Genomic DNA, 16,842 nt, shown 5'->3' on the forward strand with positions numbered 1-16,842 from the left:
TTCTAATTCAAAACACCAAAATTTGTTAAGTAAAAAAAAAATTATTTAAAAATATTTCATGGGTAAATATATGGATTAAGAAAGGAGTGATTTTTAATGGCAAACTTTTAATGGCAGAATGTTAACAGTCTTATCATTTCTGCTTGCTCTGTAGATTCTGATAGATTCTGCAGCTTTCAAAATATGCCCTCCTATGTATCTAATGGAGGAAAATAATCACATGGTTTTTGCAAATACTTACATGAGAATTATTAAAGATCACATATACTTTTGAGCTGTCATGACCCTGAGGCCACTAACAAGCCTTAATGACCCTGACAAGCCTCACCTGCAGCCTCTACCCATAGCCCTGCCCGTGGGCCAGGAGCCCATTTAAGCCCAAGCCTGGCCCCTTAAGCTCTGTTATTAGGGCACTTGACTTCAGGTTTGTCTCTGGACCTGTCTCTAGGAAGGACTCTGGACCCTTGTGGTTGCTTGTCTTTGGCTCTGTCTCCTTTTGCTCCTGTCTGGGCTCTCTGGTTGGACCTTGGACCTGTTTTGTCACTTGCAGTGTTTGGGACTGTCAGTGGACCCTTTTACCAGTGGCCAGCTCTGCCTCTGTGCGGTGGTACTGGGCTGGTGCAGTCACTGCCTGTGCTGGGGTCATCCTTGGCTCGCCACTCCCCTGTCCTTGGAGAGTAGCTGGCTCTTGCTGCTCCCTGATGTGCCCAGGCACCCTTTCCTAACAGCTCTCCATCTTCATCCCCATTTGGCCTATTATAATCTGTAACATTATGAGAAGTCTTTAGAGAATGAATTGCTTGCCTGTGTTTCTGTTTCTGTTTGGCCTGAGAACCTACAGCTCTAACTCAGAAGCTACTTGTGTCTGTGCCATTTACACTGATTGCGGGTATGGGAAGAGGAGCGAACATCCCCCCAAAAAAATGAAAAGATGGGCTTTCTATACAGATCTTTCACATAAAACAACAAAATTATTGGAGTTGCATGTGGAAATAGCAAGAGTAACTTTCTTCATGCTTTCATCTCTAAGAAGCACAGGTCAGGAAAACATCTCAGTCTGTTCTCCCCACTGGAAAAAAAAACACTTTGGCTGGGTCAAAATGGTGTGTGAGTGGGAGGAGTAATTATGGTTCATTATGTCTGTTCCTATTTTTAGTCTATACAAAATTATCCTTCTTATGGGACATCTGATAGTGCAGAAGAACAAGTTCCTCACCTTGAGGCTGCAATGATACTGTACTACATGCTCAGAGCTAGAATACTCCTCCGCAGGAGGCTGCTTGCCTTCCTATTCTCATGGGCAAGCCTTGTATATTTACTAGATTTCTGTGAATTCCTCAGTTTGAGCAGTCACCAGTCCTCAGAATTACAGCTGTTAACAATAGTAATTCTTAGCTATCACTATTCAAATATACAACTATTCAAATTCAAAGCATGTATGCATGAAGAAATGATAAGAAACCTCTCCTTGCATACAAAAGAGTGGTTTCTGTAACCCTTTGGTGTTCCTGGAGCCAGACAAGAAAGAATCTTGAAAGAACATGTAGAATAATCATCAACTAGCCAGCCCTCCAACAAAATGTAGAGCCAATGAAGAAGCCAGTCTAGGGACAAGTTGAAAATTAACTACTTGGTTAGCTCCACCTCTCCCACCAGGAAAGGGTGCTCTCAAAGTTTTTTATAAATAGGTCTGGAGACCCCTCAGTTATCTTGAAGCTGTACATCCAGAGGATTTTTTTCTTCTACTTTGTGTTGATAGGTCGCTAGACTCTGGAAAGCTCCTCTGGCTGTTTGACGAACTGAAGGTTTTGAGAGCCAAAGTGATAGCAATGAATAGTGTGAAGGCAAATACCCTCGTGCATTTATACAAGCAGCTGAAAACTATCTGGAGTCCACCAGCAGTGCCAGCACGACTCTGCAGCCTGGCCCCCTGCACTCATAAAAAGAGGAATGATGCATGTAAGTGTATCTCATTTTATCAAAATAGTACTGGATACCTGCATAAGAGAGATGCAGAGGTACAAAGACAACAAATGTAGTTAAGTGTTGCTCTTTCTTATTTGTTAGCTAACCCAAAAGGGAAATCTGAGGATGTGACTGAAAGATTAAAGAAAAAAGAGTGAATAGAACGAGAGAAACTACAGATAGAAATACCTTATTGAATTGCATGATTTATCTCCAGGTGCAGGATTAAAACATTGTTCTTTGTTATTTCTGCTGTGTCAATGTTATTGGGTTGTGTGACTTGTAACTACAATGAAGAAACAGACTATACAACAATTAATTTTTAATTTTGTCCTGCAACATTTTGACTGGTTTCAATGAAAACTGTAGTTATAAGTGTAATTCAAAGCACATTTAGCGCAAATTGATTCTGAGTGACTTTGAATTTAACAGACGCTACAATGTTTAATTTTGAAAATGAGGCCTAATAGAATCACAAACCACAAAACCCTCCAAATGTGGTGTATAGGAGAACTACAATGAATCACTTTCCAAGATGCAGGATAATACTGGAAGATGTCAAAGATTTAGTTATTTAAAATACTGATTAGCTTACCTACTGATAAGATGAGGCCAGCCAGAGATTGCGTGTCTACTCACTGGTGTGCAGATAATGTCAGCTGGAGCAATAGTAAACAGTAATTTTTTACATCTAGGAAATCCTTTTGTTTCCTATTTTTTTCTCTGAAAATGTATTCAGCTTACTAACTTTTCCCAAAGAACAGCCAGATCCCTCCTTGAATGCTGAGATGCGATTCCCTTCTATTTAATCAAACGACAAATTTTGTATTTACCTAACTGATGAGAAAACAGATGATTTTGTGACAGATATAAAACAAAGCAGAATGGAGATAAGCACAAGGCTTTGTTTATATTGAAAGCTAGAAGAAATACGCAGTACCTATCAGTGTTTAATAGCTCTACACTTGTAAATGCATTTTTGAAGATGATGCTAAAATACCTTCTGCCACTGAGTGACTAGCATTTCAAAAAACCTGGTAGATTAGCTGCCAAGTTCAATGTGCGCTGTGTTGTAAATATTCCTAGGCGGGGAAGCTTTATGTAATATATAGCATGCAAGCTTCCCTGTCACTCAGCATATCAGAAATAATTCAGAGCAGTTCTTACACAGTGTTTGCAGTGTTTTTCAGAGTTCTCAGTCTAAATTTTCTCCTTTTTTTCTGCTACTCAGAATAGAAGATGAGTTGTATTCTGAAAGCTTAAAACAGAGTGCGTACTTCAATCTAGTAGCATAACTTGTTAATACAGCACTTCACCCTCATTTTTAAAAGATGCCTTTTAAATCTATAGAAGATGCCTAATTCTAGAAGCAAGATTAGCATTGAATTGTTTTACTAGTGAAACAACCACAAGAAAGAGCCTAATTCCTAATGGAAATTTCAAATGATCACACATGCATCCACAACAGTATTTTTCCCTTTTCTGACCTGCGTAGAGCTTTCTTAGTACAGCTCAGAAGTCTCTTACACTTTTACTTCCTTCCCTGCTAGTTTTTTCCTTACAAGCATGCTCAGAAACTTAATTTTTTTTCCCATTAAAATAAGGAAAAGAAAAAAGACATTGTTCATCTATTCAAAGAAAAGCACTAATGTTTAGAAAAAAAACAATGATTCAGCCTTACAAAATAGTAGCTTTTTCTAAGAATTAATATTAATTAGGTGCATGTAATAGTAGCTTTTCTAATGAATCATCTTAATTAGGTGTGTTAATTAGTCTGTACAACTGTACACCCACTCCACACAAGGATGTGTGCATATGAGGGAACACATTCTAATAGTCACAAGCAAGGTCTCTATCTCCTATAACTCCTTTATCTCCAATTTATCAGTAAACTGTTTCAGTGTTGGAGATTCAATAGCTAAACCCAAAACCTGTGCCAGTAAGAGTAATGTCTGTACTCATACAATACTGCTCATCATGTGCAGCGATATGAATTACTGCTTCAGAGGGGAAATCCAGAGAATCCGCTGTACTTGTGGTTAAAAAGCTCTGTCATTATTCTGTATTTTTATTATTTATTCATTACTTTTATATTTGAAAACATAAATTAAGATTGCAAGTGAATATTCATTGCGAGTCCAATGACTTCCAATTTCAGAAGCCACACAGATAATATAAGTAACATCCTTCATTAAAAAAGTAATTAAACCCATGAATCAGCAGGAAAGAATCCCTCTATACAGTTCCTAATTCTTCTGCTTGTTCACTATTAATATACTACAAAACTTTATGGCCTATAAAATTAAAAACTTCAGGAATGGAACATATTACAATTAAGTGTTATGTTTCTGTTTCATCAGTGAAAAGTGTGACTCTAGGAAAATTGTTTGAAATTGTTCAGTGGAGTAAAAAGCTATACTGGAGAAAAGCTGAGATCTCTACATCTCCACATGTGATGGAGAAAGTAATGATTTTATGATTACCCATGGTCCATCAATTTCCAGTAAGTGGCTAAATGATGCCGTATTTTTTGCTGTGGACACTTGTCCATGGGGAACTGTACTGAGAAACCAAAACCCACTTCATGGTAACAAACATTCCAGGAAGAGATCATACAAGGCTATTGCATCATAAGACCATTGCAGATTAAATTAACTACAGTTGCTATCTATCTCTGTTTACTTACCCTCCTCTTTTCACTTTAAGACCAATGCTATTTATTACTTAAATCTTTCTCTAATCCATGACATTCATGCAGGAAATGCCAAAACAAACTGATTCAGGAAAACACTATCTTTGGAATGGCTGGTTTCGGCTGCCAGTGAATAGACACTAGCTCTCAGTAAGCCAGCCTGTGGGTTCCTCCATCTGGTGGCTAGATTCTGTGTGCAATATGCATTCAAAGCAAAAAGCACATTCAATTAAATTCTGCTATTCACAGCTGACAGTAGAAACAGCCCTTTCAGTGACAAAAACTTGATCAAAGAAATGGTAAAATTGGACTATTGAGCTCTTAGGTAACGTCCTCAATGTAAAGTTCACCATTTTCCAGAACTTCATCTCTTGTCTTTCTTTCGTCACCCTTCCCACACACAGAAGTAGTCTCTCACTAAGTTGGGTGGTGATGCTTTCACTTGGCAGTTAACTCAGACATTTGCTGTGAGGACGTAGGTTAAACAATTCAGAGGCTGACACTTCCCAGTGCCTTTTCTGGATTCCCCTTGTGTCCCTACAAGGACAAAAGTATTTTTCTGCACTTCACTGGAAAAGAACTGTAGAAACATTGCTGAGAATCATGGCATATATGTAAAAATTCCTAGTGATGTGGACTACAGCAGCCGATGTTTGTACTAAGCTCTGTGGTATCTTGTAACAATACGTGGAGGCAGTGGTTTCAGACACCTTTTAATACAATAGAGAGGGAGTTGCTGGAAATGTTCTTTATAGAGATTTTAAGTCTATGGAGTATACCCTCACCCTAGTAATTATTGCCAGAGCAGATCCGAATGGTTTTTTTCTTTCTTATCCTTTTAGAAGAAGTTACAAGAAAAGCAGAATCCTTCAGTTTTTTTTAAGAATTGTGTAAGTACAGCAATGACACACAATCCAGGTGTGCCATCTCCAGGACTGCGCATACAATTGCAGTAACTACACAAATTGTCCATGAGATATCTTCTAAGCCCTTTCCATGCTGAGTTACTAAGCCTGCATGCATAATTTTAGCAAATGTTTTTATACAGAAAAGATAAAGCCTCTGTTTGCTTTACCTTGCCAACTGGAATTACCTCCTCCTTATCTGGACATAGCCTTAGCCACTGCCTTCTCATCCAGGCTCCTATCTCAGCCAAACATTCTGGAAGCAGAGAAAAGCTCAGCATTTCACAATCTGCTGCTGCTTTCCTGTTGAGCTTAGAGTACTCTGTCAGTTACATCCGTTTGATAAAAAGCACTGGTCTGTTTATCAATAAACTGGCCTACATCACAGTCCAAATCTGACATCAATTCAGCAGAACTTTCAACACCTTGTCACTATGGCCCTCAGCCAACCATCACTGTTATCCTCCAAAATCTTGATTCATACTAAAAAGCTTCAAAGAAATCAACCTATCTTGGATTTCCTCTGTAATATTCAATCCAAGTGGCTGAAGCATAGCCATGCTCCTTTAAAGTTTAAAAGGGTTCTTTATTGAGTTTCAGTAATGTTTGGTTTTATTTTTCTAATTCAGAATGTGTTGCTATGGAAAGCACCCCTGCTCAACTTAGGACAAAAACATATTTCCTTCAAGTAGGTGGAGTTTCTCAACTGTTCCCACCATGCTGTCCTCCTTGTTTTACTTAAGAGCTGGGTGAAGCTTGTTTGAAAGCCCTTGTGTAAACAAATCAAAAAGGGCTTTATTCAACAGGTCTTTTTCTTTTTAAAGATCAAAACTATGAAGACTGAAATCCACTGAAGCTGAGTCATTTTACCCCTTATTCTTACTTGACAGCCACCTGAATTAATTTTCGTACTCTTTCTTCTAATTTTGTACTCCATAGGTGAGAACTCTCTCCTCCCCAGGATACTTAAAGGGAATTTAAAAATGAAACATTGAAATGTTTTGTCTCTTTAAATCAAGTTTACAACAGTGTAAATTGGCAGTACATCCTTTCATTTAACTGAATTTATTTTGGATTTTTACCATAGAACTGTGGCCTTCAAAATATTTCCTTGGAAATTGTGTTATAAAATATGATAACCCAGTAATATACACAACCTGTGTTTTCATCTGGATCTTGACTCCCACCCCAAAGCTTTTGAACCTTATATCAATGCTAAATGAACTTTCTAACAATTACTCCAAACAGACCTGTTAAAGCATCCACAGCTGCAATTAATTATAGAAAATAATTAAAAGATTGGGACTATTTGGATGGCTCTATACATCTACTTCAGCTGGGAAAGGCAGGAAAAAAACACAGTGCAAATGTAAGAAGCCTCCAAATACTATAAAATTAAATGGGGCATCACTATGTCTGTCTGGAAGTTTTTTAAAAAATAAATCAAGCACAGATTAGGTCTATTTGTGGCAGATCTCTCTTCACGGGTGACTCACATCTTGGTCATGCTTGTTATATTACAATATATACAACTGTTCTGACAATACCATAGATATGCATGTATCAAAGATAAACATTAGACTAGACCCTTCCTCAGTGAGCTAATCGTGAATGAGGCATGCATAAAGCAAAGGGTGCAAACTGCATGCTATCTTAATTCTCACTTTTTTAACTTTGCACATTTGAAAACAGTAGATGAGGTTTCTATCTCTCATTCCACACAGATTCTGTGTTACTTTAACTCATCCAGTAGGTCAATTGCCAGATTTCTGGCTGGGGTGTTCCCTATACACAGAAACCACTCTCAGTTCAGGAACAAGAGAGAGCATAGCTGAAACCTCCCAGATAGTCCAGAAACATAACAATTTTGGAAAAACACGAGAATGACAGAGATATTGTAATTCTGGCTGCTGCTGTTCTCTCCAGCTTGCTGCGTGATAAACCACCATCTCTAGCTGGCAAATGGCCAAGGAGAAACCCTGTTTCTGGTTCTGGAATGGTCCAGAAAAGATAATATTTTGGCCACACCCAAAGTGCTGGGAACAAGGTTTAGGGCTTACGCTTCCTTTTGTACAAGTACTTTTTGCCTTTCTGTCTGCAGTTTCCAAAACAAACCATCTCACTGCCACTGAGCTCATATTTTGAAGGGTTTTCTTTAACCCTCTAGAGAAGAAAAGTTTTTTTTTAATTAAATGCTGAAGTTTTACTGAAATTCATGCTCAGAAAAATCAGCATGTGTGTGTAAAAAGTGGATGCAGATTCTGTGAATGAGTCAGAAGGGAAACAAAAGTGTTGTAGGTCAAAGTTATTTCTCTTTATTTTTGCACCTGAACAGCCCATCATTTCTGAAAGCCTACACCATAAGGACTTTCCTTTGGTTATGCTGTTCAACCCACAAGAAATGACTCATTCTGTTCAGCTTAGTAGCTCTATAATAAACTTTACATTTGCAAAACCTTGCAGGATCAAATCCCTAAAAAATTTCACAAACTTTCTTCATCTTAATGCCACAGTGTAAAGCAGTGGAGCTTGAGGGTTTTTTTTTTTCAACTGCTTTTAACATAGAGAAAAGTGACAGTTGTACAGAAATCACGTGTGCTGGTTTGGCTGGGATGGAGTTAATTTTCTTCATAGTAGCTAGTATTGGGCTATGGTTTGGATTTGTGCTGAAAACAGTGTTGATAATACAGAGATGGTTTTGTTACTGCTGAGCAGTGCTTACACAGAGTCAAGGCCTTTTCTGCTTCTCGTCCCACCCCACCAGCGAGTAGGCTGGGGGTGCACAAGAATTTGGGAGGGGACACAGCTGGGACAGCTGACCCCAACTGACCAAAAGGGATATTCCATATCATATGATGTCATGCTCAGCATATAAAGCTGGGAGAAGAAGAAGGAGGAAGGGGGGGATGTTCGGAGTGATGGCGTTTGTCTTGCCAAGTTAACCATTACGTGTGATGGAGCTCTGCTTTCCTGAAGATGGCTGAATACCTGCCCACTGATGGGAAGTGGTGAATTAATAACCTGTTTTGCTTTGCTTGCATGAGCAGCTTTTTCTTTACTTATTAAACTGTCTTTATCTCAACCCACGAGTTTTCTCACTTTTACTCTTCTGATTCTCTCCCTCATCCAACCAGGGCAGGGAGTGAGCAAGCAGCTGTGTGGTGCTTAGTGGCCATCTGGGGTTAAACCATGACACCAGGTTATGCTCTGCAACAGTAAGCATCTATACTATGATATAGGGCATACATACATTAGTTAATTTGGTAGATGTGACTTCTAAGCTGCCTGAGAATATCAATTGTATTTAGAGGACATGTCACAGAAGAACGGAAAGTGAAGAAATGACAATATTGTTTTGTTAGTAGATGAGAATATAACCCAGTATCTCTTGGTTATGCTCAATATTAAAACATTTGAAGCTATGTCTGAGCTCCCTGCTGTAACTAAGCATGAAGCTCATATGGGCTGTCCTCATGACCAGGAGCTACCTGTTGCTTATAAGCAGCTTCAGCAACAGTCACATCTGACCTGTGCTAAATACAGTTGCCTAACCATGATCAATAGGCTATTAAACTGTGATTAAGCCTGAATGAATAATGATGTTTATGGGCAGTAACTGTTTTCAATTTCATCAAGTACATATCTCTTCTTTTTGAGTTACAGGAAGCCATATGTTAAGGATAGTAAATTAGCCATCCTGAAAAACATTCAGAGTCAAACCAAGAATTCATTATGTTTGCAATCGAATCCTACTATAGAAAAAAAAAAAAGACTGTGCTTTAAAGAAGGCATATCTTGTCAGGGAGGAAGTAAAATGAAATTTAAACCCAGTTTAACAGTACATCTCCCGATGACCTGTTTTCTGATCACGTAGCCACTCAAAGCAAATCACTTGCCAGATTTCAACCTTCTCTTACTCAACTCAGGAGGACTTTAAATATGTTATGCTGTGAATGCAATGGAAACTTCTTACACAATGTTGCAAACTAGAGCAAACACTTCTTGGTTGACTCTGGTTGAGTATCTAGTCTTGTCTCCATTTCAGTAAAACATTCTCAATGCTATGCCAGGTTCCTCATGAAAATTGAAAGTACTCACCCTAACAAGCTTAAAGATCCCCAAAATGTAAACACAGATTTGCGAAATGATTTTAAGACAGTAACTAAGAAATATGATCCAAAGCAGGTGGCAAGATGAAGGCCAGGAGCTGAGGTGAGGTGTTCTGCTCCTGGCTGCCCAATGGACCCAGCAAAAATGAGGACACTTACTTCATCTCTGCGCTTTCACTGACACAGTCACTTTTCTACAGACTTCCCTTTTTGCTCTGTACTCCTCACTGCCAGCTGTAACACAGAAAAGGTGCAAGGAGTAACCAAGGTTTTAAAAACCAGAGTTTCATTGAGGCCTGCCTCAAGTAGTCTCAGATGCATGCTAGTTGAATTGGCCCCTTTTACAGTCCCGGGGTGGGCCTATTTTGGCCTCCAGCCTTTGGGACAGATGCAGTTGGGTAAAGTGGCCATAACATTACCTTTTTCCTAAATTTTCTTTGTGCAGTTTGGGGCAGGGACCCTGTTGCGCCAAGGCCACCCGTATCTCTGTGGGAGAGGGATCACGCTCCAGCCCACCTTCAGCTGGGAGAAACCAAAACCTCCTCCTTGAGCAAAACTAACTAGACAAGAGTAATGCTAATCCCCGTAAGTGCGTAAGCAAGCCCTGATGCTATCACCCTGAAAGGAAATACATTTTTGGCCTGAGTCAGGCATGGGGATTAGCCTGACCGCGGGAAATGGCGAACACGCACCCATAGGGAACCGTGACCTCTTCTTTAACGTTAACGCGGGACAAAACGCTGGGCCCTGAAGAAAGCAGCGGCCGCCCTTACCGCCTCGCCTCAGGCAAAGAAACCGCCCGCTCCCCTGAGGGAGCCATAGCGCCGGGGGGGGCCGTGCCGGAAGGGGCCGGGCCGGGCTGGGCGGTGGCGCCCGGCGACTCCGCCGTTCTCCTCCGCGATGTTGCCGCTGTTGTTGCGCCGGGCTTGGGCGGCCGCTGCCTCACGGCGGGGGACACGACGGTGCAGCCTGGGAGCCTGCTGCTCCTACCGCCTGCGAGACGCCCGTGAGTGCCGCGCCCCTTCCCTCAGGGTGGGGAGCCGCTTCCCTCAGGGTGGGGCGGGGACCTTCACCCCTTGAGGCGAGCAGCTCCCGCCGCCTGAGGAGAGCGGGTCGCCGCCCCGAGCCCCCTCCTCGCTCTCCCCGCCCGGTTCGTCGTCCCCCGCCCCGAGGTAGCCCCGCTGCCCACCGCCTTGTGCCCTGCCCCGGGTCTGGCTGAGGGGTCCGTGTCCCTCCGTCCCTTCCCGCCTTCCCCCGGGCTGAGGGGGCTGCCGGTGCCTCGCGAGTTTGTGTGGAAGGAGGCAGGGACGCCAAGTTCAGCCTGGCTTTGTCGGCGACAGTTCCTCCGCTGGCACATCGGGAAGCGGCAGGAACAGTAACAGAGAGCTGGGGCACTTCTGGAGAATATTTTGCTCGCCCGTTTCTGCCTTACCTGCCTGCGGTGACCTTGCGCAGGCCGATAAAGTTTGCGCCTTGCTGAGGAGACCGGGGGGGGGAAGGTTGTTTAGCCACCTCTCCTGTGAGTGGTTTGTTAAAAGACTTACTTTTTTGTTTTCCCCTTGTGAAAGACCAGGAGCAGTTGTATCTACTGAAGTAGCCAGCAAGTAACACGATGATTCAGAGCCTCTCGGTTTTGGGTTCAGGGGATGGGCAGGGCACAAAACCCTTTTTCTGTGGGTCCTCAGTGTCAGGGGGCTGCAGGTGAACGAGCGCTCCCCATCCACACAGATCTCCGTTCTTGTTTTTTTAAGCCCAACGAAATCCTGTGGAAACTGTATTCATGCATCTGCCCTGCTGGTGCCAGTTTGAGATGTCCGAGGTGCACCCAAAATTGGTAGTTTAGGATTTTACAGGTGGGGGGGATCAGCTGTAGGTCCGGACTGCATAAAGTAGTCTTGGTCAGTACTGGTACGGGAGCTTCAGGAGCACTACACCCTTAGCAGTGGTGTAACCCCTGAGCACACGTAGGTGAAAGACTGGCACCATCAGGAGAATATTTTTGCTTTGTAGTGGGACTTATCCTGTGTCTAGTGCAATCTGACATGTGTTGGTGGTACTGGTGTAAGGAAATCTGGAGCGGTGTGGTAAGACTCTGGCGAACTTGTGAAACAAAAGCCACCTTAAAATCAATCGGCAATAAAAGGAAAACAATTTTCTGACAAATAAAGGGACAGAATTTCTTTGAAGAGCATTTTGCAAATGCAGAGAGGTATGAGCAAAGTTTAAGTCAAATTTCTGCGCTTCCCTGTGTAGCTCTGAGTCATGCAACTGGAATGTGTTATTATTTTACTTTCCTGTGCATCAGCTGACTTGAATTAGCTTTTGGAGCCAATATGCCAAAGCATCTTCTCTTGCCAAAAAGTTCTGAAATATTTAGTTGGAAGTTCTGTATCATGCATTAGCGCCTGACTCTCTTCATCATCTTCCAGTGCATCCACTTTGGCAGAGTCCGCTTACAATTCCTGGGGGCACCCGACAGTCTCCTATCAATATCCAGTGGAGAGACAGTGTTTATGACCCCGTTCTGAAGCCTCTGAAAATCAGCTATGACCCAACAACGTGTCTTCACATCTGGAACAATGGATATTCATTCCTGGTTGAGTTTGATGATTCTACTGATAGATCAGGTAAGCAAAACTCAGAAAAATCTATGTAATGTATTATTAATGGTTAGAGAGGAGCAATATTTGCATGTTGTAAAACCTCAGGTTCAGTAACAACACAAATGTTGAAAATGAATGTACAGTAGAAGAAAGCTTTAGCTAAATGCAAATTTACAGTGATGGGAATTTTAATGTGGAAGTTCTACATAGGCCTCACTTCTACTATGTATATATCACCATGGCCATTGTGCACAAATCCTCTGGTGTAGGTTGAAATTGATTCTTGTTGCACTAACCTTAATGTCCACCTTTTGCTTAGGTCTTGTAATAAGACAGCTTCATCTACATGAGTCAATCTTCAGTCATATGTATTTTAAATGAGATTCCACCATTACACTTTAATAAAGTAATCTGCCACTTATCTCTTTTGCAGTGTTAACAGATAAATTTAATGCATTTGAAATAATCAGCAGCAAAATGACTTCCAGTTGGAAAGCATACATACTTATCTCAAGCTTTTGGAGAATTAAATAATATTGAGCTGCTACCACAGGTGCATGTGTTCCTGTTGTTTTAGTATAAGCAGGAGCCCACGCATGCAAAATCCAATTATGCGTTCCAGCAATTTGTTGTGAATAAGTGCACTGATCCGAGCAGCTAAATGTTTCTAAAATGCTTGACAGAGTCAATTGACTTAAAATCAAGATACTGCTACCAAATTCCAGATTTCCTGTCCATTGTTCCTTTTAAAAGTTGACTTTACCAAAGGACATTGCTGGTATGTATAAAAAAAGATATTCTGTAAAGGTAGGTGAACTGGTAGCAGTTGGTCAGGGATATTGTGAAGCACATGGTTCATATTGATTACTCGGTTTCTCCTGGAGGGAAAAATTGAAGGACCCTGGGCAAGTTTGAACCTGTTTGATTAGAGTCATTTATGTTTAATGTGACTGTTTACCATGAGAGATGTTAGAACTGGGTAAGGGATTTAGTAATGCTCTTGGGAAGGAAGCTTTCAGCATGCTAATAAACAAATGCTTTTGTCTCTGCAATACCAGTATTTTTGGTTGATGTTTGGAAAGAGGCTGATAAAAGAACGCAGTAAAAATTGTAGTGGTGGAACGCATGGAGCTTTCAGGGGCTTGTGTGACGTCTGGGGTTTTTTTTGTTTTTATTGTTTATAACTGTTCACCCGGAATATTAATTTCCAACCAGGGAATATTCTTGCCCTTGTTCATTGGAGCGCTGTGATACGTAATGAAGAAACCAAGTAGTGCCCTTCTGTTTTTACAGTACAAACTGCTATTGTGTTAGTGAGATGGGGTTAGAGGATGGACTAAGATGGAGACATGACTTGCTAGCTCATCAGTGATTTTAAATTACTAACTTTAGATTGGTTTTGCTTTTAATTTATCAGTCTTTTACTTTATACAGCTATACCCCACTATCCGTTGAGGATGCATTCCTGAAAAGTGTAATCATTTGCAGTTCAGGATAACAAAGTAATTTTTTTCCCTGCAAGAATTGAGGTAATGGAGGGGAATTGCCTGCAGGAGGTTCAGAAATGCGCAACACTTAAATAGATGGGGACAGTTTTTGTGACATAGAAGCAAGCATGGAATCATCAGGACTGTCAGTTAGAGGGGTGCTGGCCTTTCAGAGGCTGGCTATTCAGCTCTGAAAGATCTTACCCACTTCACCTGTAAGACTGAACACTTGAGGTAAATCTTTTAAGTGTGAGCATTCTTGCTGCCTCTTTCTGGGTGGCTGCCTTTTCTTCATCATCATCATCCTCAAATTAAAGTCAATGAAGGGTGATGACGGCTGGTGGAGGGTGGCATTAAACTATCAGTGACAGGACTCCAAAATGACAGACCGAGAAACAACGGATCACGGGATGTTGCTGTATATATGGCCAGGTTTTCAAGTGCCTGCCTCTCTCCTCCACCTTTCTCTTTACTCTTGCTATTTCTGATTTTTCTTTCTGCCAGCTTCTGTCTAACAATAATAGAAATCCAGAGAAGAAAGCTTATGAACAAACAAACAAAAAAACCAGCAAAATTGAAACAGAAGATGAAAAAGACAAAATGAAACGTGCATCCAGGATAGACAAAAATGCCCAACTCCTGAGATGAGGCAAAACAAGGCTTGGGCAAAAGATGAAGGTAGTGCCGCCATGGGGTGTTTGCTTATGAGCAGAGCAGGAGGATGAAGAAGAAAGAGGGTGTGGGGAAGGTATGTACAGAACATGGTCCTGTCTGTGTGCATGAATGCCACCTGCTGCAAGGAAATGAAATTGAAACAGAACTAGGGTTACAATAAAAAGCTAATATGATTCTTTCCCCTGATTGTTACTAGAGTTCCTTTAAACTTCTATTTCATTTTTAAATTATCAAGAATGGTAAAGTGAGAGGAAATGAAATGGCAAAAATGCTTGTAAAGGGACTGTAAGTTCCTACTTGTTTCCTGCCACTTTCTAGTGTCCACTATAGGAACCTGATTTTTAATGTAACATGTGCCTGTGCCTAACTTTACTAAGGAGGCAAACATTCAAGGGAATGTGATTATTAACATGAATGTAGTCACTTGTGGGTTTGCATCGTCACATAATCAGGAATGGATAGTGTTAGAGCACAGAAACTTTAATTCTGAAAGACTTGGCAGTGTGGGCCACATCTTCATCACATCCCTGAAAGTTACCTTTCTCCATCATGATTTGTTTTTTTAGTGATGGTGTCGTGGTTTAAGCCCAGCCAGCAACTAGGCACCACGCAGCTGCTCACTCACTCCCCACCCTCCCCGTGGGATGGGGAGAACTGGGGAAAAAAAGTTAAACTCATGGGTTGAGATAAGAATGATTTAATAACTAGAGTAAAATAAAATGTAATACTGACAATAAAAAATATAATAACAATTGTAAGGAAAATGAATATTAAAAATAAAAAACAAAACAACAAGAAAAGACAAGTGATGCACAATGCAATTCCTCACCACCCACTGACTGATGGCTGAGCAGTGATCTGCCCCTCTCAGCCAATTCCCCCGGTTTATATACTGAGCGTGATGTCCTGTGGTATGGAATATCGCTTTGGCTAGCTCAGATCAGCTGTCCTGGCCATGCTCCTCCCCCCATCTTCTTGTACACCTGCTTGCTCACGGAGCATGGGAAATGAAAAAATCCTTAACATAGGATAAGCGCTACTTAGTGACAACTAAAACATGAGTGTGTTATCAACATTATTCTCACACTAAATCCAAAGCACACTGTACCAGCTACTAAGAAGAAAATTAACTCTATCCCAGCCAAAACCAGGACAGATGGTCATTATTGCATTTATGCTAAGAGCTCAGCAGCAGTGGATGAAATTAATTAAATGTCAATTTGCATAGCTTGTTTCAGCTTACTCTTTTATCACAAGCAGGCCTATCTAGTTAGAATTTCAAAACTGCTGGCTGGCTTTAAGGAAAAAAAAAAAAAAAAAAGACAAGAAAAGCTCTTAAAGCCTCTCATTGTTTTCTCCTTAGCATTAAAGTGATTAACTTCTTTTCAAAAGTTGTGTTGGGATTATGTACTTTATAAAGTGGTTCTCTATAAAATTTAACCATGACATATAGTTAAGTAAAAATCAGCAAATGGGTCTCTACAGCTACATATTTATTGTTAGCCCTTTGGAAGTAATTATGGTCTCTCATTTATCAGATGCTGTGATGTAATAACTAGCAAGAAGACCTTGCAGGATATTTCTGGTTCAGTTAGAAGGAAATGAGTAAAACCCAACAGTACACAGAAAACTAGGCAATGACTTTTTCATTTATGTATTTCCAAAATGATGAGAGGCCTTCTGAAATCAGGAGAGCGGACTGAATGTTTACCTTTAGTCATGGCTAAAAAGTGCGTTAAAGCTTCCAGAAACTCAGAATCTTGCTCATAGGCAAACTGTGTGTTTAGATACTTTGTGGAGTGTAGCTTGAACAGTTTACAGTAGGCACAATATTAGCATATTTCTGGCTGTGCAGGAAATCTTTTAACATTGGTTATGCAGTCTGAAAGCTGCATTGAAGCAGAATAGTACGTTTGGATTTTTGTAACTTGAAAAAGAGTAGAATTGAGCATTTGACACAATGTACTGATTTTTCTGGCAAAATTGCATATTTGAAGTCTTGTATTTTCATGGGAACGATCAATATTTTTTATAGACATTGAGGCTTTGCTGGGATGTCATTTAATAGATGTATTCATTGTGTTGTCATCATAACATGTTTCTTCTGGTAAGGCTGTTCTCATATGCCTGCTCAAAGAGAAAGAGTATAGAATGTAACACGTAATCACCATGACTCTGCCAAACTTGATGTGACTTGGAAAAAAAATTCCCTTGAGGGGAGATGGATGAGGAGACTATTTAGCATATCTTCAATTTGATATAGTTGATTCAGACTGCAGGGAAAAACAATGATGTGTTTGCTTGAACAATTTTGTCATAGCAAAGTGAAGTGTAAAAGTAGCCCAGCAATAGGGGACTGTTTCAGTTAAGATAGTTGCTTCACCTGATGACCCCCCCCCCCCCCCC

The 16,842-nt window shown here is 40.8% G+C and overlaps 1 protein-coding gene across 1 annotated transcript in view; it reads left to right on the top strand.

The window, feature by feature from the left end:
* The first annotated feature begins 1,807 nt into the window (after positions 1 to 1,807).
* CA5A (carbonic anhydrase VA, mitochondrial) overlaps positions 1,808 to 16,842 on the top strand; it is a 21,735-nt gene continuing 6,700 nt past the window's right edge. Inside the window, exons 1-2 of the mRNA XM_010579602.1 lie at positions 1,808 to 1,959; positions 12,101 to 12,298. Of these exons, the coding sequence (XP_010577904.1) occupies positions 1,830 to 1,959; positions 12,101 to 12,298 (328 nt within the window). The 5' untranslated portion in view covers positions 1,808 to 1,829. The remainder of the gene's footprint in view (positions 1,960 to 12,100; positions 12,299 to 16,842) is intronic.

This window comes from Haliaeetus leucocephalus, unplaced genomic scaffold (genome assembly GCF_000737465.1).
Source record: "Haliaeetus leucocephalus isolate CR32 unplaced genomic scaffold, Haliaeetus_leucocephalus-4.0 Scaffold668, whole genome shotgun sequence".
Taxonomy (NCBI): domain Eukaryota; kingdom Metazoa; phylum Chordata; class Aves; order Accipitriformes; family Accipitridae; genus Haliaeetus; species Haliaeetus leucocephalus.